The 24068-nt window shown below is 32.8% G+C and overlaps 4 protein-coding genes across 6 annotated transcripts; all 4 read right to left on the bottom strand.

Moving 5' to 3' along the window:
• Window positions 1-2469: 2469 nt before the first annotated feature.
• On the bottom strand, window positions 2470-7041 carry LOC118036342 (4-coumarate--CoA ligase 1). The gene is made up of 5 exons (XM_035042016.2): window positions 5966-7041; window positions 3460-3658; window positions 3142-3355; window positions 2849-2951; window positions 2470-2724 (listed from the first exon to the last, which is right to left on the bottom strand). Exons 1-5 carry the CDS (start codon window positions 6959-6961, stop codon window positions 2605-2607), a joined length of 1632 nt encoding a protein of 543 aa, XP_034897907.1. The 5' UTR covers window positions 6962-7041; the 3' UTR covers window positions 2470-2604.
• A 1458-nt stretch (window positions 7042-8499) lies between these two features.
• On the bottom strand, window positions 8500-9960 carry LOC140955372 (protein SUPPRESSOR OF GENE SILENCING 3-like). The gene is made up of 3 exons (XM_073407997.1): window positions 9436-9960; window positions 9008-9305; window positions 8500-8921 (listed from the first exon to the last, which is right to left on the bottom strand). Exons 1-3 carry the CDS (start codon window positions 9949-9951, stop codon window positions 8683-8685), a joined length of 1053 nt encoding a protein of 350 aa, XP_073264098.1. The 5' UTR covers window positions 9952-9960; the 3' UTR covers window positions 8500-8682.
• A 42-nt stretch (window positions 9961-10002) lies between these two features.
• On the bottom strand, window positions 10003-13781 carry LOC118036337 (protein SUPPRESSOR OF GENE SILENCING 3). Its single transcript, XM_073408382.1, has 7 exons — window positions 13190-13781; window positions 12128-12635; window positions 11734-12031; window positions 11398-11642; window positions 10984-11147; window positions 10680-10895; window positions 10003-10156 (listed from the first exon to the last, which is right to left on the bottom strand). The coding sequence occupies exons 1-7, from the start codon at window positions 13528-13530 to the stop codon at window positions 10003-10005; spliced, it is 1926 nt and encodes a 641-aa protein (XP_073264483.1). The 5' UTR covers window positions 13531-13781.
• A 4077-nt stretch (window positions 13782-17858) lies between these two features.
• LOC118036340 (protein SUPPRESSOR OF GENE SILENCING 3) lies at window positions 17859-20093 on the bottom strand. Of its 3 annotated transcripts, none has more exons than XM_035042013.2 (4): window positions 19164-20087; window positions 18757-19054; window positions 18514-18671; window positions 17859-18119 (listed from the first exon to the last, which is right to left on the bottom strand). In XM_035042013.2, the coding sequence occupies exons 1-4, from the start codon at window positions 19974-19976 to the stop codon at window positions 18000-18002; spliced, it is 1389 nt and encodes a 462-aa protein (XP_034897904.1). In that variant the 5' UTR covers window positions 19977-20087; the 3' UTR covers window positions 17859-17999. The 3 variants fall into 3 exon arrangements, with proteins under 3 accessions (XP_034897904.1, XP_034897905.1, XP_034897903.1); XM_035042014.2 differs by having other exon boundaries at window positions 18077-18119; window positions 18514-18565; window positions 19164-20093; XM_035042012.2 differs by lacking the exon at window positions 17859-18119 and having other exon boundaries at window positions 18126-18671; window positions 19164-20090.
• Between the last annotated feature and the right edge of the window lie 3975 nt (window positions 20094-24068).

Consider the following 24068-nt stretch of genomic DNA (forward strand, 5'->3'; position numbering starts at 1 on the left):
AGCTCAGTCTAAAGATTATATAGAAAATTATCCTATTAATATAAAGCTGTATATTAAAAGAGAAAAAATCTTGCATCAGTCTTTTTAAATTGAAAAAAACTTATTTTCAAGTTCAAATTATTCTTACTTTAATCTTATAGATGTTCAATCAAGACTCTCCAGCCCCTTTTTATCTCCATTTTCTTTCATCTTAAAATTTATATAAGAAAAAACAATTATGAAATTATTTCTCTTCTTGTTACAAGTAAAAACCATTAAAAATTAAAAAGCATCATAACTATCAAAATAAAATCAAAATATTTAATTTTTATTTATTTACATCTTTACTAGCTAAAAACAAATACATACCTTACCACGTTATAGATTTAGCCAAAATCTCGAGTGAGATCTTACCAAGTTAGGTCCAAAACTTATTTGTGGAAAATATGTATTGGATTTGATGAAACAATGCAAGGAATTATGGCAGCAAAGTGTATTCTTATTTATTTGTTTCAATGTGGTTTTTAGGTGGTGAAATCAACTTAGCCCCTATTATTGCTCGGAAGAGTTAACGATGCTTTAATTTGTCGGATTGGACATTTAAGTGGTCATTAGCTGTTTTTATTTACAGTATAATAAATCAATCAATTTATCCAATTTTAAAATGGTTAAATCAACTTGTCCGTTCTTCGTTTCTTCCAACAATGTATATCCAATAGATAGCCACAAGCAATTATTTTAAAGCATTTATTTTCATTAATTATTGCTAAGTGGAAAAGACTAACAACTCCACGATTGCCATTGAATTTTGGATTTATGCCTTGTTTGTTTCAAGGGGAATTTAGTTTCCTCATTTTCCAGTGTTTGGCAACCATCTCTAAAGTTAGTCAAAGAAAAGTTAATTCCTTAACTTTCCGGTCAACAAGAAAATTACTTTCACCCGCAGGAAAGTGTTTTCCTTTCCTTATCAAAAGGAAAACACTTTTCTTTATTGATAAAACGCATCTTCTTCTCTCTGTGTCTGAAAATAATTGAAAAGCAAAGAAGATCTGCTTGGCATTCTCTCTGTGTCCGAAGCCGTTTCAATTGCAGGGATGCTTGGCATTCTCTGGTTATAAACCAAAGAAGATGAGAGAGCGCAGGGGGAAGAAAAAAAGAAAAACTGGGGAAAAAACTGAGCAAGAAAAAACTGGAAAAAAAAAGGAGCAGAACCGATGACCAAAAGGGGAGAAACCCAGAAGCAGGAGAACGAAGACGCTGGAAACACGTACAAGGGTGCTGAGAACCAGCAAGAAAAAACCCAGAACAATTCACGAAGAACAGGAGGAGGAACAAAAAAAAAGACGAGGAACAGAGAGGGAGAAAAACGAGTGATATTATAAAAGATTAAAAGATTCCCACTACAAATAATTATTATAGTTTAGTGCATCTTGTACGTGTATAGTTTAGTGCAAATAATTATTATAGTTTAGTGCATCTTAAAGATTAAAAGTGTTTTTTCATACCAATAAAAAAACCCAAATATATAACTCTTTAACATAAATTAATTTGACTTTGTTCATATGAAAAAAAAAACTTATTTTAAGCTTTTAAAATTAAAAAAAATATATATTAAAAAATTTTACTTAAAAAATATTTCACAAGCTTATTTCTCTATAATATGATATGACATATATAGTTATATTTTATAAAATAAGTTATGTATGAATATACAGGATATAATAAAAAAATTCATCATTATACTTTTAGATTTCATTTTTTTATTGTAAGTGATTAAATATTTATATTAAATATTATATATATATATATTAGATAAACTTGAAAAAAAAATTAATTCATTAATAAATTATTTTCCAATTCATTTTTCATAACACAAACAAACACTGAAAAATGTTTTTCCAGTTCATTTTTCATAACACTACCAAACATTGAAAAATACTTTCCCGGAATTCACTTTCCAGGAATTCACTTTCCTCGGAATTCACTTTCCAAAAAGAATTCACTTTCCTGCAAACAAACGGAGCACTTAATGATTCTACATACATGGACTAATTATATGAATTTTAAAATTAACAATTATGTAAATTTTTTTAATAACTTTAAGATTTATAAAACTAAAATTGACGAGCTTTAAAGAGTAATTAAAGTAATCTTTTTTGTTTTTGATCAATATAAGTATCCAAGTTAGCTTGCATGTACCTCGACTAATTTTACAGGTCCTAAAATTAATGACTATATAAACTTTCAGTAATCATCATATTAATAACCACAAAGCTCAAATATGAATAAATTAATTTTTATTCTTACAAGTTATGCATGCAACAACTCCATTGATTTCCATCCAACATACAAGTTTCTTTCTTAAAAAAAATTTATTTTTCATAGATTTTTTTATCATTAAAAAACGAAAACAAGATATCGAATTGAACTACTCCCCATGGCGACATCAGAACGTATGTTTTTCCAAGTACAAAAGCAACACAAAAGAGGTTGTATACGAAAGCCGTAGTGTTCTTATATATGTATGGTACTTTTGTTTTTTCCAAGGACTCAATGTAAGGTTTTCTCAAGCATAAAACAAACAAGAAAGAAGTGTAAAACATATATGCCCTGTACAATCTTCATTTACTTTTGCAAACCACCTGCCAACCTCTCTCTCAAATTTTTCCTCAAGATTTTGCCCGATGGTGCCTTGGGAATGGCTTCTACGAAGAACACTCGTTTTATTTTCTTGTAAAATATCACCTGCATCGTCATCATGTTATGATTACTTTGTCAGCAACCAGTGAATGTACAGTTTGTCAATTTCTTTTTTGTTTCCTTTTGCATTAACTAATAAGAAAGAATCTGGAGAGTAATTAAGGTTTACCTGTTTTGAAATATACTGCATAATTTCTTCTTCGGTGACTTGAGAGTTTTCTGATTTTATTACAAATGCAACCGGAATTTCTCCTGCATCCTCGTCTTTCATCCTGAAATTTGACATTATTTAGCGTATAAGATTCATATTCGAGGCTTATAAGGAAAAAAAACTACTGCATTTCATTAGTGTTTCCGAATAAGAAGAGATATGACATTTTCTATCCATGATATCCCGTTTCTTATATCTCGAGATAGAAACCGAACACTACATTAGTGTAGGGTGGTAGTTTTTGCACTTACCCTACCACAGCAGCTTCAGATATCCCTGTATGAGCTTGCAACAAAGCTTCGAGTTCTGCAGGAGCAACCTGAAACCCTTTATATTTGATCAATTCCTTCAATCTGTCAACAATGAAAAGCTCATCATCATCGTCAATAAAGCCGATATCGCCTGTGTGTAACCATCCATCGTTGTCTATCGTTCTTGAGGTTGCCTCGGGGTCATTAAGATATCCTGAATATTTGCAAGAGTCGACACATCAGTTTCTTTTTAAAGATGATTTTTTTAGACTAGTTAATCAATATTGGAGTTTTTGTTTTTTTAGTTTTTCTTATTACCTTTCATGATCTGATCACCTCGGATGCAAATCTCACCAGGCAGGTTCCTTGGTAGAGAGGAACCTGTTTCAGGATCAACAATCTTCATCTCTGCATTCCTAACCACAGTCCCGCATGCACCTGGTTTTATGTCAAAAGGTTCCTTGGCAAATGCCAAACACATCGCTAGAACAGGTCCTGCCTCGGTCATTCCATATCCCTATATATTAAATCAAATCAAGTCATGATTATTAGCCTCTCGGTTTCAACTTAACACCTCTCAAGTACTATCTCTAAAAAAAAAAGAAAAAAGAAAAAGACGCACTTGAAGTGGTGATTATTATCTACAGTTGGATTTTGGATTTAAAGCACTGTTTTATGCATGCAAGAAAAGGAAATGGTCTAAAAAGACAAGAACAGCAGAAGTTAGGAGCTCCCTTCATTTAAAAGCTTTTATTATTCAAGGTGAAACACTTCCATGCTCTGGTCCATACCCAGATGAAATTAGGGCTGCTTCTAGGAAGTGGGTGACCTGTAAGAAATTAGAGAGATATTTCCATGTTCTGTGGGGCAACATTTAAAAAATTTGATGACGACAATGACCCTTCAACACCCCCCCACCTAAATGTTAAACAATTAAACTTTTTTATTTTATTTTATTTCCATACTAAAAAAAAAAGAAAAAAAAAGTTAGTTTCAGAATTTTATTTCCCTCTTCTTGTAACCATTATTATCGCATCCATTTCGGAAATGAACTGAAAAAGTGCATGAGTTATTAAACTATCTAGCTAATACGAGGATCATCGAGTCGATCTAAGTAAATATTATTATTATTTATTATTTAATCTATATATATAGTCTTTTCTTTATATTTAGGTTAAAATTATTTTTTTATTTGATTGCATTATGAAGAATTAATAAAAAACTAGTTTTTTTTTCTTTTATATATTTTTTTGAATTGTTAATTAATATAGTATCATGAAGTTTAATTTCAAACACTTTTGGGAATATATATATTTTTTTGTTTATGTGTGGAGTGATGGTATAATTTTAAGAGAATATTCATTCAATTTTTACAATTTAGTATTATAAAAATATCTAATAGACTATATCAAACTGACATTTTAATTATTAAAATAATATTATTTTTTATTAAAAAATTCCTTAGAATTGACCGAAACAAATCTAGAATAAGTTGGGCTGAATTAATCAAAACTTTAACAACCGATCAAATAAATTTTATTTTCAAATTTAAAACTCGAACTCAAGTTGATTTTTCCAAATAACTTATCCTTAAAGTTTAATAGATAACTATGTTTAAAACATTTCATATTTTTCAGGTTTTACTATTAGCAGTAAACACTAACAGGGACTACTAGGGCCCGTATATTTCTTTTGAAAAGAAAATAATAAAAAAAATTATATTTTTTCAAATAATATCTATACTCTATATTTATAAAAAAAGGCTATAATTTTTTAATATAAAATTTAAAATCCATTAGTATACCTACTTTATATTCCTAAAAAAAAAGAAAACTATTTTTTTAATGTGGGATAATTTTTTTAAATATTCTTTTAAATTTTAATATTTATAATATGTATAACTTATTTTTACATGGATTTTTTCTTAATTTTTTTTATATAAAATATTAAAATTTTTAATTTTTTTTTAAATTTGTTTTAGATTGACTTATGAAAGTTGGCTAAGTCAACTCCGACCAAGTTTAATAATTATGGGACCCGTAGGGCCCTCCTATAGTTCTTTTGAAAGAAAATAATAATAAAAAAGACTGGATCTCGACTTAATTATTTTCAAGCTTATTGAAGAAAGAAATGCTAATTAATGTCCGACTCAAAATTATTAATTTTCTGTTCCTGTATGCTATAAAAGAGCCGCCTATTCAGCTTTGTACAGTTCAGACATGGGCTGGAGACGTGGGGTCCATATTTGAGATAGGACTCGAAAAAAAAAAATCATTTTAATTTTTTTTTTTAAATTAATAGCTTAATGTTTCAGCCGACTATAAAAAACTCTTTTTTGATTAAAATAATTGAATACATTCAAACTTGATATTGGTAACTTTCAAGTTGATCTAATTAACCACTAATTCAGGCTCCTTTTCAGTTCGGTTTGTGAATTTTAATTGAAATTAAAAAAATTACAAGAAATATTCTAATGACATGGTTTTAAAATAGAAACAAAACGAGGAACATAACTACTTGCTTTTTTATTTTTTGATGAATGTCGAAGACATAACTACTTGCTAATTAGTAGGGTCCTTAAGTCGGCGAGTTGAGTCAAACATGATTAGTTAATTCCTCGGTCTCAATTAGGCACTCCCCACCAAATGAGTGAGACCTAATTGAACGCGATACCAATATGATCTAAACATAAAAAAAAATCAAAGCAATTGCAGATTTCATTCAAGTGGAAGAAAACGATAGACATAATCTCCGATCCAAAAGTCAAAATAAATTTCGACAGAAGGGTTAAGGCTATAATGAAAGCAAGATGAGGGGGGCATACCTGACCGAGTCTAGCCTGAGGAAACTTGGCTCTGACAGTATCTTCAAGCTCCTTCCCCAATGGCGACCCTCCAGACTTCAACATCCTCAACGAAGACAAGTCATGTTTATCAAGATCGGGTGACTTGGCAATCGCCAACATCACTGGTGGTACAACCGGTGCTATAGATACCTTATACTTCTCAATCAATCCCAGCAAAGAACCGATCTCGAACTTCGGCATTATCAAAATTGCAGCACCAGCTCTCAACCCACAGAGCATTATTGAATTCAGAGCATAGATATGGAACATAGGCAGCACGCACAGAATCACATCTTCCCTGTGAAAATATAGGTTAGGGTTGTCGCCATCTACTTGTTGAGCCACACTGGTTATTAGCCCTCTGTGTGTTAACATGACCCCTTTTGGTAACCCTGTAGTCCCCGAAGAATAAGGCAATGCCACAACATCGTCGGGACTGATGTCAACTTGGGGCATATCATCATCATCAGCCTGTGTTAGGTCTGAAAAGTGCAAGCACACGTCTGGGGCAGAGTCTACACACATGACCTTGACATCGTTTTCTTGTGCATAATCCTTAACCTTGTCGTAGTAACAAGCCTGTGTTATCAAAAGCTTTGCTTTCGAGGCTTTGGCTTGTTTTGCTAGCTCTGCAGGAGTGGAGAAAGGATTGGCAGCAGTAGTAATGGCACCTCTGTGTGAAGCACCTAAGAAAGCAAGCACAAATTCAGGTGAACTTGGCAGGATGAGCATGATCACATCACCTTGTTGAATTCCAAGCTTGTTAAGACCGGAAGCAGCTCTTCTTGCTGTGAGCTCAACGTCGGAATAGGTGTAGATATCCCCATTTGCGCCATTTATCAGACAAGGTTTCGATGGATATTTAGAGAAGTTTTCAAAAACGTATGAATGCAGAGGAAGGCCTCTCGGGATGTCAATATCTGGCAATTTTGAGCGAAAGATGAATTCTTCTTTTTGCTTTGTTATTGTATCCATTGTGGGCTAAAGTTGCAGAGGGAGAGGGTGGATTTTAGGTGCTCTGTGTTTTTTATGAATGGAGCCCTGAGAAAGCAACGTGGAAAGCAGTGGTGGTGATATAGGAATTGTCGACATGGGGAGACGGGGTTGGTGAAAGGATAAAGTGGGTACTATCGAATTTGTTGGAGGGCAAAATAGGGAGAAAATAATTGAAAAGGGGTTGTGTTTGGTGAACACCGAAGAATCTGGGCGCCTGGGTTGGTGAGACCGGGGTTACTGGTGCTGAGACATGTCTCGGTTCCGAGTTAGGAGAGTTGAACATGATTACCTCCGATCAATTTAATTTTTTATATTTTTATTAAAAAATAAAAATAATATTATTTTATAAAAAATTTTTTTTAAAAAAGTTAATAAATTCTGACATATTCACATCAAAATCAATTATTTTTTATTTTTATTGAAACTTAATCAGTCTAGATTTTATGTTACCGGCCAATAATTATTATATTTATCGGGTTTTAAAAATATGGTTGGGATGGTGGGGTCGTATTTGGATATATTTTGAAGAAAAAAAAGGACAATCGAGTCATTGACCCGACGGAGGTGGCTTTTTCTTCCTCTTATCTCTTAAGTTTTCACCAACCAGCAGTCCATATTATTTTATGTGCAACTTGAATTTCCAGCCGTTGGATCTCTCCTTTCACCTGCTGAGAAAACCGAAAAAAACATACAGAAAAAAATATATATTATGATTAGTGTTTAAAAATATAATTTAAGCAACCACTAACTACTTTCCATGGAAGAAATAAAATAATAGTTGGCAAAGTTATATGCAGCAATTAAATGATATGATTGGCATGCAAAGTGTTGTATAATCCACACCACCTAATCTTGTTAGGCTAGAATAATTCGTATGGCCGTGATGCAATAGCGTTTACTTTCAAGACTCTTTTTTTATTTAAATTCTATTTTTTTTGGGGAAAATTAAACTAATTAAAATAAATATATAGGAGAAAAAATGTATTTTCTTTTCCAAAATTGTATTTTTTTTTTAATCATTTTTTTCTTATTTATTTTGAAAAATAATTATTTTGTTTTTATCACAAGCGTGCCTTTTACCATAAGAACTTATCATGATCTATAAAACAATATTAAACCAAGAAATAAAAAAATAATGTCTCAATAATTTTTATGGAATTATATGAAAGAGTAAAATGAAACATCCACAGAATAATATGTTTTTATAGTCAAATTCTAAGAAAATACTGGATTCAGAAATCAACCATCCATCTTCATTGCCCAGAAAAGAAAGGGATAGCTCCCAATATTGTATCCTTGTATTTTACTCCCCTTCACAAGTTAGTCCTTTCTTTAAAAGTGTTCATTGATAAGATGTGAGTTGCCATCAATTTAGTTATTTTTCCTTCCAATTGAAAGAAACAGAGGAAAGCTTCGTAAATTTCTAAGAAATTAATGGAGCTTTTAAGGAACTAACAATGGACTAAGTTATGGTCTCTGAAACTAGAGGGACTAAGCTATTATATTGACAAAAAAGCTTGGACTAAATTAATATTTACTCATTCAAAAATCTAACACGCCTTACAAACCTTCATCCACATCATGGGCATGGCAGATACAATCTTTAACTTCTCTCTATATATATATATATATATATATATATATATATATATAAGAACAACACACACAGTGGCCACTTTAATTTAAAACCATTACCCCTTCTATGTTCTGTTCTTGCTGCAATTTAATTTTTTTCTCAAAACATCAATCTCCTTCACTACCTTTTCCAGGATCTCCCTCATCATGCCATTTGATTCTTCAAGAAGTTCTGAACGCCTTTGTTCTTCAGCTACCCTGTTGTTCAGCCAGATAAGCTTGTTATTGTCCTCCTTCATTTGCTTGATTCGGTTCACAACCATATCTTGGTATGATCTGATTCCATACTTCAGCTTGGGTTTACCTACAGACCAATTTACACAACATGTTATAACATGATCCGTTGGCAGAATGATTATGTTCAAAAAGTACATTTCAAGCAGACAGAACCTGTTGAATACTGGTTGAAGAGATCCACGTCTTTTTTATCTGCCATGTAACCGTGAAGTTGGAGCTCCCAACTAGGTAGAAGGTAGAGTGGACTTCGATTCCAAACATTTCTACCTGTACCTTGATCAGAAAAATGTCTATCCAAGCGCTCTGCCTCTAAATAGCCTCTTGCTGAGCCCTCAAAAATCAAAATACTCATACCACAATGTCCATCCGAATTGTATGCTTGTTGAACCTTCTCGATACCATCATATGAGCTGAACAAGTCAAGGAGTTCCTGATCTGCTATGCCACTCCGCTGAAATTTAATTTGATACAAGCAAACACTTGATTAGATCATAACCAGAAATAATGTTTCAGTTACGAACACAAACCACCACTCTTGTCATCATTTCATGCCATATCCGAGGGAGAAAACATGATTGTACCTTATTGTTCTCGTCATTTTTAAGGCTTGCTGTATTCCTGACAACAACCATAGGAGGCCAAACAACCTCACGATCCTTCTTCTTATCATTTAGACCTTTCCATTTGCTCAACACTTCACCAGCAGAGCTTTCAGAAGTTCCCTTTTTGCTGAAGTTCGTTGTCAACAGATGTGCGAGTTTCCGGTGGAGTTTACCCCCTTCTTCAGTGTCTTTGGCATGTGATATCAGGGCCGGCAGGCCCTGGTACCATTGGATGGCACCAGAAACTTCTTTGCATGCAGGACAGTAAAACTGCTCAATAGGTTTATTGACATTCACAGGTGCCACTCCCTCGGACAATCTGCTCTTCTTGCTATCATCCAAAGCTCCTCCGTTTCCATTGCTGACCAGCAATTCAGAATTAAGATTAAGTGGAACGTCTGAATTCTGATCCACACCTTTATCTTCCTGTGCTTTAGTATTGGGACTCTGTAGAGTACCCACCGGTTTTGCAGCAATGCTTTCAGCTCCTTTCATATACTCATATCGTGTGTTGAAGTGAGACTAATAATTTTCGCTTTACCACGACTAAACTGGTTCTGTTTCAGTATTGGGACTTGGGTTATTATTGCTGCCACTGGCATCAGCAGTAAGAGGATTGCCAGCGTCATTTCTAGAACCCTTGTCCATACTCAACTCTTTGCTGCATGACCATTGATTTTCGGACAAATTGACAGTTTCGCTGTCCAGTTGTTGTAAGCAAAAATTAGTCAAAACTTAGAACACAGCAGTTAATGAAAAAAAAACTAAGTAATTAAGTAATGACCCTGAATCTCAGTAACTCATTCTTTTTAATAATAGAAAAAGTTCATATATCTCTTTCCCTTTATGTGAATTATTGCTGACTAAATGTGGAGATTTTAAGAAGCATCACTGCTGGAATTCATTTGTAAAGTCTGACTGGAAAGTGGAAACTTGTCAGAAATCCTTTGTGAGGATATTGTTTGTCTATATTCAAGCTATAATAATGTTTAGACCTTAGCATTCAATGGTAAATTCTAATTCCTTATCAGTTTATCAGTAAAATAGTTAGGTCTCCTCACTACTTTACACATTAAAGTTCTACTTGACAAGGCCTGTTGGTATGTAAAAAGCTTAATTTAGTTACATCATCAACAAGCTCATAGAATAAAGACATACTGGCAGTAATAAAATCTTGACAAAGTATTTAATGTAGGATACTCTCATATCTAAAACATACTGACCTGCAGCCTAAGCAAAATATCTGACCAGAGGTCTCATTTCTTATGACCTGATCAGTTTGTTTCCTTTCCAGGCAAATCTCACAGGTACTTGTAGATGATTCACACTTTTCTTCCTTGAGTTCATCTTGTCCTCCATGTTCTTCTAGTAGCTGACCTGTGTCAGATGCTTCCTTTTCTTTCACTTCATTCTCTTCGATCTTGGCAGTTTCTTGCACTCTGTAGCAAGAAATGATGGAATGAAGATAACCTTACTGAAAGGAAAATATGAGATTTATATTTTGCACTCAAGATGCCAGTTATGTACCTGTATTTTTCATCCTGAGTATTTGAAGGACTTCCATTCGATTCACGGACATTTTCATGCTCCTCGTCTTTCTTGGAGCTCTTAAGATCCCCTCCCTTCTTACCTCTTTCTTCAAGAATAATCTTTATTTGGCTGTCCTTGAAACTTGGTTCTTGAAAATCCATCTTAAGAAAAGAATTGTTAAGATCAGTCAAAATAGCTAAGGGACATGCAGATAAAGGATTAAAAGGTACTACCCTACTGCCTAGTATCAGGTCAGGAATATTAAAGTAACTCATCATGAATAATTAACGTAGTTTCATGGATAGTGGTGATTGTTTAACCGCAGAACTATCAGTAAAAGAAAGTAAAAGGTCAAGGTTCGGATTTACATTAACCAAGACATAAAGTTCAGAAGCATTTGGCAACTATCACCTCTTCCATGTTCTGTTTATGCTGCAATTTAATTTTCTTTCTCAAAATATCAATCTCCTTCCTTGCCTTTTCCAGGCTCTCCCTCATTATGCCATTTGATTTTTCAAGAAGTTCTCCATGCCTTTGTTCTTCAGCTACCCTGTTGTTCAGCCAGATAATCTGGTGATTGTCCTCACTCATTTGCCGGATCCGGTTCACAATCATCTCTTGGTATGATCTAATTTCACATTTCAGCTTGGGTTCACCTACAGAGCAATTTACACAACATGTTATTATATGATCTGTTGGCAGAATGATTATGTTAAAAAAAAAAATTTCATTTCAAGCAGACAAAACCTGTTGAATACTGGTTGAAGAGATACACGTCTTCTTCCTCGGCCATGTAACCGTGAAGTTGGAGCTCCCCACTTCGTAGGAGGTAGATTGGACTTTCATTCCAAACAATTCTACCTGTTCCTTGATCTGCAAAATGTCTATCCAAGCGCTCTGCCTCTAAATAGCCTCTTGTTGAGCCCTCAAAAATCAAAATACTCATACCACAATGTCCATCCGAATTGTATGCTTGTTGAACCTTCTCGATAGCATCATATGAGCTGAACAAGTCAAGGAGTTCCTGATCTGCTATGCCACTCCGCTGAAATTTAATTTGATACAAGCAAACACTTGATTAGATCATACTCAGAAATAATGTTTCAGTTACAAACACAAACTACCACTAACATGATTGTACCTTGTTGTTCTCGTCTTTTTTAAGGCTTGCCGTATTCCTAACAACAACCATAGGAGGCCAAACAATCTCATGATCTTTCTTCTCATCGTTTAGACCTTTCCATTTGCTCAACAATTCACCAGCAGAACTTTCAGAAGTTCCCTTTTTGCTCAAGTTCGTTGTCAACAGATGTGCGAGTTTCCGGTGGAGTTTACCCCCATCTTCAGTGGCTTTGGCATGTGATATCAGGGCCGGCAGGCCCTGGTACCATTGGATGGCACCAGAAACTTCTGTGCATACAGGACAGTAAAACTGCTCAATAGGTTTATTGACATTCACAGGTTCCACTCCCTTGGACAATCGGCTCTTCTTGCTATCATCCATAGCTCCTCCGTTTCCATTGCTGACCAGCAATTCAGAATTAAGATTAAGTGGAATGTCTGAATTCTGATCCACACCTTTATCTTCCTGTGCTTTAGTATTGGGACTCTGTCGACTACCTATCCGTTTTGCAGCCATCCTTCGAGCTCTGAAACACAGCAGTTGATGAAAAAAAAACTAAGTAATTAAGTAATGACAAACTTTTCTGTTTCGGAAAACAAAAATTAAAAGAAAATTCTGCCTAACTGAACATCCAACCTGAACTTCAGTAAATCATTCTTTTTAGTAACAGAAAAAAATTTTCATATATCTCTTTCCCTTTATGTAAATTGTTGCTGGCTAAATGTGGAGAATTTAAGAAGCATCACTCCTGGAATTCATTCGTAAAGTATGATCGGAAAGAGGAAACTCTGTAGCAATATTAGGAGAGGTCATAATAGTTCAATTTGGATGAGTTAAACCATTTTGAGAGGATATTGTTTGTTTATATTCAAGATATGATCATGTTTTACCTTAGCATTTAATGGAAAATTCTATTTCCTTATCTGTTTATCAGTAAACTAGTCAGGTTCCCTCACTACTTTACACAGTGAAGTTCTACTGGACTAAAAGGCTATATATGCAAAAAGCTTTATTTAGCAACATCATCAACAAGATCATATAGAAAACTGTAGGATATCCTCATCTTTAGAACATACTGACCTGCAGCCTAAGCAAACTATCTGACCAGAGCTCTCAGTTCTTATGACCTGATCAGTTTCTTTCCTTTTGAGGCAAACGTCACAGGAACTTAAGGATGATGGTTCAACCTCGTGCTCTGAAATTGCTTCCATATTGGTCCTGGACGGAGGTGACACGTTGCTTGGTATTTGACATCCGATCGAAGAAGCCTTCAGACCCTTTTGCAACAGTAACTTTACATCAAATTCAGCATCTACCGGATCTAGCAAAATCTCATCTCCTGATTCAGTTTTGCGTGAGAAAGATGGAATGTGATCATAAATCCCCTTAAGAAGACCAGAGAAGGCTGCTTTTGTTGCCATGTTGTTAACTTATCACTACAAAATCTCTGTCTTTACCCTTTGATCTTCTTCTCTCACAGATGGACGTACTGGTGCCTCTCAACCTTTACTTAATTAAATGTCTATCAAACACTTACTTATGAAGTTTCTGTCGGGCAACTTTCCTCGAGAGTTTAACACTTTTGGAACACGGATTGACTTGCTTTCCACGGCCTTCTCTAGTCAAGGAGGTGTAGGGTCAAGCTGTTATTTTCTCTTCTACCATCTTTTAACGGCGTGAGAACCAAGCGAGCCCATGTATAGCTCTCTCAAGAAAGTTTCTCGTTACCCACTCCATTAGGCTTGCTAACATATGCAATAGGATCTACTAGTATTCTTAAGTAAAAAATTTAGCTTAAGGACTAAGATTATGTTGGTAGATTCTTAAAATATTTTTTTTATTTAAAAGTATATTAAAATAATAATTTTTTATTATTTTTTTTAATTTCGGCACATTGAATTGATAAAAAAATATTAATTTAAATTTTAAAAAAAAAATTCAAAAAATTTTAAAAAAATACGATTAGATTTCAATACGTGAATAAAGATTCCAAAAACAATTATGGCACAAACCGAATAAAAATCACCGTTTAGACAAACAAATCCAGTGCAAAAAGAACGAATCTTATCTACTCTTTTTATAAAGCACAATCTTGATCAGGACATAAACGCTCACATCTTCCTTTCTTGTTCATCCCCTTCTGCGTTCATGTCTTGCCTGAATTTGAGGCTTCCACCAGCTGAGAAGGCATGGAAGAGTTTCACATCCAAGAGGGAGCCAGAAAATTTTAAATGAAAGGATAAATTATTAATAAATACTTAATATTATATTTTATATAAACATGTATTATATATAAAAAAATTAATTTAAAATAAAAATTTTAAGAATATTTTTAAAATAAAAAAAACTTATATTATAATTATTCTTTCAATTTTTTATATTTTAAAATTGTTTCATAATGATTTTATTCTTAATTTTATTAAAAATATTTTTTCTAAATATATACAATTAAACTTTCATTTATCTATTTTTATATCTTCCAGGGACTAGTGAAATTATTGGTAATAATTCTTTGTTGACTTGTTGTTTTATATAAGTGGGTTAAATATAAATATTAATATATTTTTTTTAATTTTTTTTATTGTATCTCAAATTTTAAAAATTGTTGAGTACTTCATTTTTAATTATTAGTAAGTTGATCACCATCATTTTTCATGTGAAATTCATAACAAAATACATATTAATTCATTAAAACTCATTTCAATTCATATTCATATGCATATAATATTTATTCATGTACATATTAATTTAACAAATCTATAAATTATAATAAACTCTAATATTTTTAATAACTAATTATTAAAGAATAAAACTAAAATTAGACAATAAAATAAATAGAAAAAATGAAAGAAACTCAGCTAAAACATAAAGCATAAAACATAAAGCATAAAAAGATTACTTACTTAACTAATTAATAGTTTAGGATTTGAAGAAAAATTTTATAAAAGGAAGATAATAATTAAAAAAAAAAGCTTGGATCAATTAGTAATTAATAAAAAAAATTAAACTTGTTAAGTTATTATATTAAAATTCTAAATATATATATATAAAAGTTTAATTAAGGTAAATTATTTGGGTACAAGAACAAAAAGACGCGATATAAACTGCAAGCAGCCACTGCATATACTCTCACTTTCTTTATCTGGCTGTCATTATTAATAGCAGTAAAAAGAAGGGATGATGGAGAAAGTTCACGATCGAAATTAGATATACATAGTCTAATTAATTAGCTTTATGCACTCTGGCGGAGCCACAAAGAGGGCAATTTCCCCCCTTAATCCCCATTGTGGTTCCGCCACTGCATCCAAGCTTCAAAGCAAACTGCATGAACTCAACGTGTCCTAATCTATATCAAGAAATCGAAATATCCAACCAGCAGTATTAACAGCACTGCTTCTGCAAAAGCTGTTCGGCCTCATATCCTATTTGATCAGAAACGTACGTGATGGAAACAGAAAGCGGCTTGTATACCCGCCTCGAGCACTTCTTTTTATATATTATTGATAAGCTCTTTCGAGAGCCTGTCAGTAGCCGTGAGTTGGTGGCTAAGTTTCCGCCAACTACGAAGACCATGAAGATTATTGATCACCAGGCAGCAACACCAGTAGCGCCAGCGGGAACGAGCATGGAAGGTGAGGTCAATATAGGGGAAAGAGGCTGTGCAGCGGATGACATGCGGTGGTCTTTGGGATTTGCATCTCCTCGAATGCAAGGAATTGACGAAAGAGCCGAGCAGTTCATTTTGACATGCATTCCCGGCAGAGATGGAGATTCAGGAAACTCACTTCTGAAGTTGTTTCTTGGACAACTTTTCCTCGAGAGGTTTACACTTTTGGAACATGGTTCGACTTGCTTTCCATGGCATTTTCTAGTCAAGGAGGCGTAGGGTTGTGCAGTCTATTTCGCCACTATTTTTTTCCTCTCTTTTGATGGAAACAGAACAATAGTGGCAATCCGGAAAAAAAAAAAGGTCTCATTGAGGCTTGATCGACTTTCATATTCTTGTGATTAAATGGTTGAGTTCTGAGATTTAAACATTTTTCATATAATTGAATCTTGTTTTTCATATTAGGATAAATTCTTATTTAAAAAATCATGTTTTTAATAAATAAAAAACTTGTTTTCCTAAAAACACAATAAAATTACATGAATAAAAAATGGGAGTTTCGGTTTCTTTTTGTTACAACAAAAGATAATAAAATATGAATACATTTCTCTCTCTCTTAATTTAAATTATTTGAATGCTTATAAATATTTATTTTAATTATCTTCAGTTTTTTTTATTAAAAAAAAACAATATACTGCCAATGCAGCTAAACTGGTTATTTTCTCTTCTACCATCTTGTAATAGCGTGAGAGCCAAGCGAGCCCATTTATAGCTCTCTCAAGAAAGTTTCTCGTTACCCACTGGGCTTGTTACTATATATATATATCTATTTGTATTCTTAAGTAAAAAAATTAGCTTAAGGACTAATTATATACAGTTTCCCCTAATTAAAAAGAGCAAATTATTCAATCCCAGCGTGCTTAGCAAAATAACTGGTTAGTCCTTCTGGTTTAATAAACCCAACATTGTATCCTTGTATTTTATTCACCTTTACAAGTTAGTCCTTTCTTGAAGAGTTCATTGATAAGATGTGAGTTGCCATCAATTTAGTTATTTTTCCTTCCAAAATACCCTTTGGACTATATATTAATTGAAAGAAACATGGGAAAGTCTGGTAAATTTCTAAGAAATTAGTGGAGATTTTAAGGAATTAATGATGGACTAAGTTATGGTTTCTGAAACTAGAGGGACTAAACTATTTATTGATAAAAGTGCGTGGACTAAATTAATACTTGCTCATTCAAAAATCTAGCACACCTTTCAAACCTTCATCCACATCATGGGCATGGAAGATATAATCCTTAACTGCTAAATTTGTAGTTTGTAGTAATCAAACATCCAAGAACAACACATACAAATGCCACAGTTCCTTAGGGAACTCTGATACGAGTTGCAGGAAAAACTAGTTCCATGACCTGTGCGATATCGTGAGTTATTTTTTTTATATATAAAAAAATATTAAAAAAAACTAAGATTTAAAAATTTTGTGTTTTTCTGCAAAGCTATACCCAAAAGTCTTGGGTTTGACTGCAATGCCTAACCTAAGAGTAATATTTATAATATTAATAATAACATTAAACTTGCATGATCCAAGTTTAAGTGAGCTTAACTATAATACCGGACCCAAGAATATTGGATGTGGGTTTGACTATAAAATCGTGTCATAAAAGTGTGATAATTAAATAGATTAATTTAAAAAAAAAAAACAAAGAAAAAAAACCAACAGGAAAAACAAATTAATGAAGAAAAAGAAAAATAATTTGAATTAATTGGGTTAATCCTTTAAACCAGGTTATCCCGTAAAACCTGAGATTCACGTCATGAAAGTTTGATAACTAAATAGAAAAAAAAGTTGACGGGTTTACTCAGAATTAACCGGGTTACCCCATCAAACCAAGTTAACCCGTCAAGCCCAGGATACATGTCATGAAAGTCTGATACTTAAATAAAAAAAAATTTAACATTAACAAACTAAACTAAATAAAAAAAATTAATTAAAAAAAAATAAAAAAAAATTCTATAATATAATATCATATATCATATATTAATAAGTGAAAGGCCCGGGAAAGCGAAGCGCTTTCCCACGCCTTAATAGTAGCCACAAACTTAGTTATCGTGCAACACAAGAATTCACAACTCAATGTAATTGATATTTAGCATTACCGGTAAGCACAGTGCATTTCTCAGCATTTTAATCTCCTAAAATGCAAAGAAAGTTTGTGATTGATAGCAAGGCTTTCACATTCGAACTCTTTAGATCTGCAGTCTTCCTCTTCCTTGGGTTCATTTTGTCTTCTTCCTTCTTCTTCTACTAGCTTTACCCGTGTCAGCTACTTCCTCTTCTTTCACTTCAGCATTAATCTTTATTTGGCTGTCTTCCAAAATTTGTCCTCGAAAACCCATCTTAAGAAAAGAATTGTTAAGATCACTCAAAATAGCAGAAAGGACGTGCAGACATTATGCAATTAAAATACTGTAAAAACATTTAAAAGTGGTTAAAGGAATGCAGAAGGTGCTTTCCTACCGCTAGGTATCATGTCAGGAATAATTAGCAGTTTCATGGATAGTAGTGATTGTTTAACTGCAGAATTATCAGAAAAAGAAAGTAAGGGGTCAGGGTTAGGCGGGTTTAGGTTTAGATTTCTGAATGGTTGCCAAAAATGCTTACATGAACTCTATCATTTCTTACATTAACCAAGACATTCGTCCCCAAGCATTTGACAACTGTTACCTCTTCTATGTTCTGTTCGTGCTGCAATTTATTTTCCTTTCTCAAAATATCAATTTCCTTCATTACCTTTAACAGGATCTCCCTCATTATGCCATTTGATTCTTCAAGACGTTCTACCCTGTTGGTCAGCCAGATACGCTTGTTATCGTCCTCAGTCATTTGCCTGATTCGGTTCACAACCGTATCTTGGTATGATCTAATTAAATATTTCAGCTTGGGTTTACCTACAGACCAATTTACACAACATGTTATTATATGATCTGTTGGCAGAATGATTATATTAAAAAAATCATTTCAAGCAGACAAAACCTGTTGAATACTGGTTGAAGAGATCCACGTCCTTTCTCTCTGCCATGTAACCGTGAAGTTGGAGCTCCCCACTTCGTAGGATGTAGAGTGGATTTTCATTCCAAAGAATTCTACCAGTTCCTTCATCTGCGAAATGTCTATCCAGGCGCTCTGCCTCTAAATAGCCTCTTGTTGAGCCCTCAAAAATCAAAATACTCATCCCACAATGTCCATTCGAATTGCATGCATGTTGAACCTTCTCAATACCATCATATGAGCTGAACAAATCAAGGAGTTCCTGATCTGTTATGCCAATCCGCTGCAATTTATTTCGATACAAGCAAACACCTGATTAGATCATAATTAGCAACAATATTTCAATTAGAAACACAAAATACCCATATCTGAGGGAGAAAACATGATTGTACCTTATTGTTCTCGTCTTTTTTAAGGCTTGCTGTATTCCTAACAACAACCATAGGAGGCCAAACGATCTCATGATCTTTATTCTCATCTTTTAGACCTTTCCATTTACTTAGCACTTCATCACCAGAAATATCAGAAGTTCCCATTCTGCCGAACTTCCTTGTCAGCTGCTTTTCTAGGTTCTGGTGGAGTTTAGCCCTTTTTCCTTTAGTGGTTTTTCTGTCATGTGATATCAGGGCCTGCAGGCCTGGGTACCGTTTGATGGTACCAGGAACTTCTGAGCATGCAGGACAGCAAAACTGCTCAATAGGTTTATTGACATTCTTAGGTGCCAATTCCTTGGACAATCTGCTCTTCTTGTTATCATCCAATGCACCTCCGTTTCCTCTGCTGACCAGCGATTCATATTTAACATTAAGTGGAATGTCTGAATTCGGATCCACACCTTTATCTTTCTGTGCTTTAGTATTGGGACTCTGTGGAGTACCCTCCTGTTTCGCAGCTATGCCTGCACCACGACTTACTGCTTCTGTTTCAGTCGACATGAGAGTTGGATTATTATTGCTGCAACTGGAATCAGCAATTTCTTGTTCTGAAATTGCTTCCATATTGGTCCCGGACGAAGTTGATGATGACGCATTGCTTGCCATCGGGCAACTGACCAACGAAGCCTTTAGAGGCTCTTGTAACTGGAGCTCTTCAGCAAATTCATCTTCTTGAAAAATCTCATCTTCTGATTCAGATTTGTATGAGAAAGATGGAGAGGAACCATCATTCACGTTTAAAAGATCAAAGAGGGCTTGTTTTTTTGCCATGTTATTTCACGAAATCTCTTTCTTCAGCCTTGATCTTCTTGTCTCACAAATGTATGTACTTTTGACTCTCGACCTCTACTTAAATAAATGTCTATCAAGAACTTGCTTCGGAGTTCGGATGTTGTTTCTTGGACACCTTCCTCGAGGGTTCACCACTTTTGGAACTTGGATTGACTTGCTTTACTTTCAAGGAGGCGTGTAGGGTCATGCATTCTTTTTCGCCCTCTTGCTTTTTGCTATCATTTAATGGAAAGAGAATAAAAGTGGCAGTCTATAAAAAAAAAAAAAAAAGGGTGTCCGATCATTTCTTTTCTTTCTTCATTGAGGATTGACCGATTTTTCATATTAATGTGATTTAATTATTAGTTGAGTTTCTGAGATTTAAACATCTATCCTTTTTGTTTTTATCACGAAGGGGATGAATTTGGAGCCCTAAAACCAAAATCCAAGGATTCACGAATGAATTTTGAGTTATTTGAAGGACTTCTCGATCGGGCGAGCTAGTTAGTAAAATGAGAAAAATGAGTTCCCATCTTATGATAACTAATAACCATGATAGGTAAGTGGTTGGTTAGTGAAACTATTATAGATGGAACAATACAACAACAAGCACAAAAAAATAGAAGATAAACTGAATTAGGGTTAAAATACAAATATCCTCAAAACTTTATTTTGTTTTTGAAATAAAGATATGACACAAATTTGTCTTTTTAAAAAAAATTTCAATGTCTTTTATAGAATAAAAAAAACTGATATAGACTAGAAAATAACTATGAAAAATAGTAAAATTGACCCACACAACAACTTTTAGATCTAATTTTAGAAGATTTAACGGCTTAATAAGCGACACGGTAAAAATTTAAGTATAATATAATAATCGTACATCTTGTTATTGTCATTTTAAATTATTTTTTAGGTATAACACGATCAAATTTTATCTTAAATCTAAACATATCCTACTAATCTATAAAAATATATGTTAAGCTATTCACATGATCAAAACCCTAATTTTTACAAACTCAACTACATCATTAACTCTTCTTTATATTTGGACTAAAACTGCACTAGAAGAAAACTATTTGAAAAAAAATGAAACGTGCATCCTCTAGAATAAGGAAAAAAAAAGAACATCTTCCCTTATAAACAAAAGAATTGGACGAGATAATTCCAATTAATCAAAACAGAACTGAATATTGAATTCCAGCATAAATAAGAATAAATTCTACGGAATTGGGTTGATAGTATAGTACTTATCCCCATATAGCGATTATGTCTTTGTTTGGTCCTTCTAATATAACTCTTGTTCGAATATGATCCCTAAACAGTACTTATTTCTATAATCATCTCGTCATTTCCTCAACTAGCGCCCTAATAAGAGATACGATGATTGATGGAATGACCATATTAAAAGTACATAATCGATCGAGGAGATGAACTTTCAAGCCAAAACATGTCCTCCATGCAAATAATGGTATGATTTACGATCATTGCTGAGAGAAATTAATATAAAAAATACATTATCATAAATAAATGGTATAACAGAAGACTTATTTAAACTGTTTCGAGTCATGTCACTAGTTTCTTAAAGATGTGGGATTGATGCATGATTAAATTCATTCGTGAAAGTTTCCGATCTAGCTAGGTGTGATAAGATCTTTCAAAGTATGTGTAAATATAAAAAGCATAATATTATCTATCAGCTATGGTCAGCTTATCTATAAAAATCCCCATTTCTCTAAAGAAAAAGAGAAAAAAACGAAGGTGGTGATTGCATTACGATAATAATACAAAAAACCATGATAAAAGGGAATCAAAGAAAAAGAAAATTAAAGCTTGTTTGTTTACGTGACTGCAGCTATATTTTAATTAAAACACAGTTTGCAACCGTTTGGTTAAGGAAAAAAACAATATATTGTTCATGGATCCCACTTGTTTTTCACTTTGGAAACACAGTTAAAGAAAAACAAGGATTCCTTGCTTTTCTTGCACTATTCTTGTTAATTGCATTGTTCAACGAACAGTGCAATTAACATGAACAGTGTATAGTGATATGCTGTTTATGTAAACAGTGCAAGACAATTGCACTATTCACTTAAAAAATAATAAACAATGCAATTCTCTTACATTGTTCAATTGCACTGCGTGATTTTTTTTTTTAGTGTGTTAAATTTTTAAACATTTTTTTAAAAAAACTAGTTTAGAGTGAATTTTATACCTGATAATATTTTATCTAATTTTATTACACGCTAAAAAAATTATGGAAACTGTAGTTATTGTTGGATATATTTCGTACGTAATGGAATTGTAGATGGTTTCATGGAATAATAAAAAATATTTTATATAAAGTATGATTTATTTCATGATGTAATAGCAATAGTTAAATCCACAATATTTAAATTAAAAATCATCAATATTAATATATATTTTTTAAAATTATTTTATAACCTTAATTTTAAAAGTATTCTTAACCAAACACATTAAACTATTTTTTTTTAATTTTAATTTTAACCACAGTCTTAATTAAACATCTATTTTTTAAAACTAATTTTAACTAAAAATATTTTTTATAAAATAATTATTTTTTAAATTATAATCATTATCGCAATAACAAGCTCACTTTAAGTTTAAGTGTGGAGGGCAGGATTTGAGAAAGCAGACAATGACTTTACAAGGATATCGTACATTGATCAACGAAAAGACACAACACAGAGCCCTAGAAGTTTAGAAAAAGTGGGATAACCATCCGGGAAGGAGGATGCACTACTGGTTTCCGGTGAGAAGAGACTTCTTCTAAGCGAAGTCACTTCTAAAGCGATGCCCTCTCTGATTGCTATGTACTTATCCCCATTTAGCGATTGCTAGATCCGTGTTCCTGCGCCACGCCATGGTTTTGGACGATTCGGATTATATGTGATTTGTACTGGGGTGGTTTTTACGATTTGATAAAAAAATTGTTTTATAAATATTTTTTTATTAAAGTTAGTTTGATATTTATTTATATTTGGTTAAAATTGTGGTTGAATTTGAGATTGAACAAAAAATAGTTTAATGTGTTTGGTTAAAAAATTATTTTTTAAATTAAGGTTATAAAATAAATAATATATATATTGATGGTTTTTAATATAAATATTGTAGATTTAACTATTGCTATTTCATCATGAAATAAATAATATTTTATATAAAATATTTTTTATTGTTTAATTAAATTATCTACAATTTCATCACATATAAAATACATCCGACAAGAACTACAGTTTTCTTGGTTTTTTAAGCGTGAAAAAAACATCAAGTAAAATATAATCAGGAACAAAATTGGGATTGCGATCAAATTCTGCAAATACTACATTATCAATGAAACACAATTGAAAATAAAAAATATATTTTTTTACTGGGTCGGACCTAGTTCAATACATTTAGCTTTGGACTGGACTTGATCCAACCAGAACAATAGAGACATGCACCACTATTCACGTGAACAATGGAGCTCTCCACACTAAAAGCAGCATTGTGTTGCTTTCAGTGAGCTTGTGTTTTTAATGCAGAAAGTGCTAGGCCTCATGCACAATAAATTAAGTTTTCAGCCGTTACCAAACATTTGTTTTTTGTGGTTGGTTTCAAACACAAAAGCAACTATAGAAACAAACGGTCTACTAACTAAATTACATAGGTTAGTTTAGTTTTAATTATGTTATATAAAAATGACAATGAAAACAAATGGATCAAAAAATAAAATATTATAAATTAGAATTGAATGATTAAATTGAAAATAAATTGAAATTTTATAAAAGAGACAATAATAAAAATTAAAAATCAAAGAATATAGATATAAATTGAAATAAGAAGATAACTTTGAAATTTTACTTGACCAAAAAAATTTTAAGAAAGAAAAGAAAAGAAAAGGAAAACATTGTGGTTTGAATGCCACCACTAACATGCCGCCCCAACATGTTGTGTATATTCTAATAATATGAAAAAGGATATTTTTAGTTGCGGCTCCACATACACTAATTACTTTTTATTTTTTAATTATATTTTATATTTATTAAATCACAAAACTACCTCTTATCTAACCTGATTATTATCAAAACACCA

The sequence above is a fragment of the Populus alba genome, chromosome 3, assembly GCF_005239225.2.
Source record: "Populus alba chromosome 3, ASM523922v2, whole genome shotgun sequence".
NCBI lineage: Eukaryota > Viridiplantae > Streptophyta > Magnoliopsida > Malpighiales > Salicaceae > Populus > Populus alba.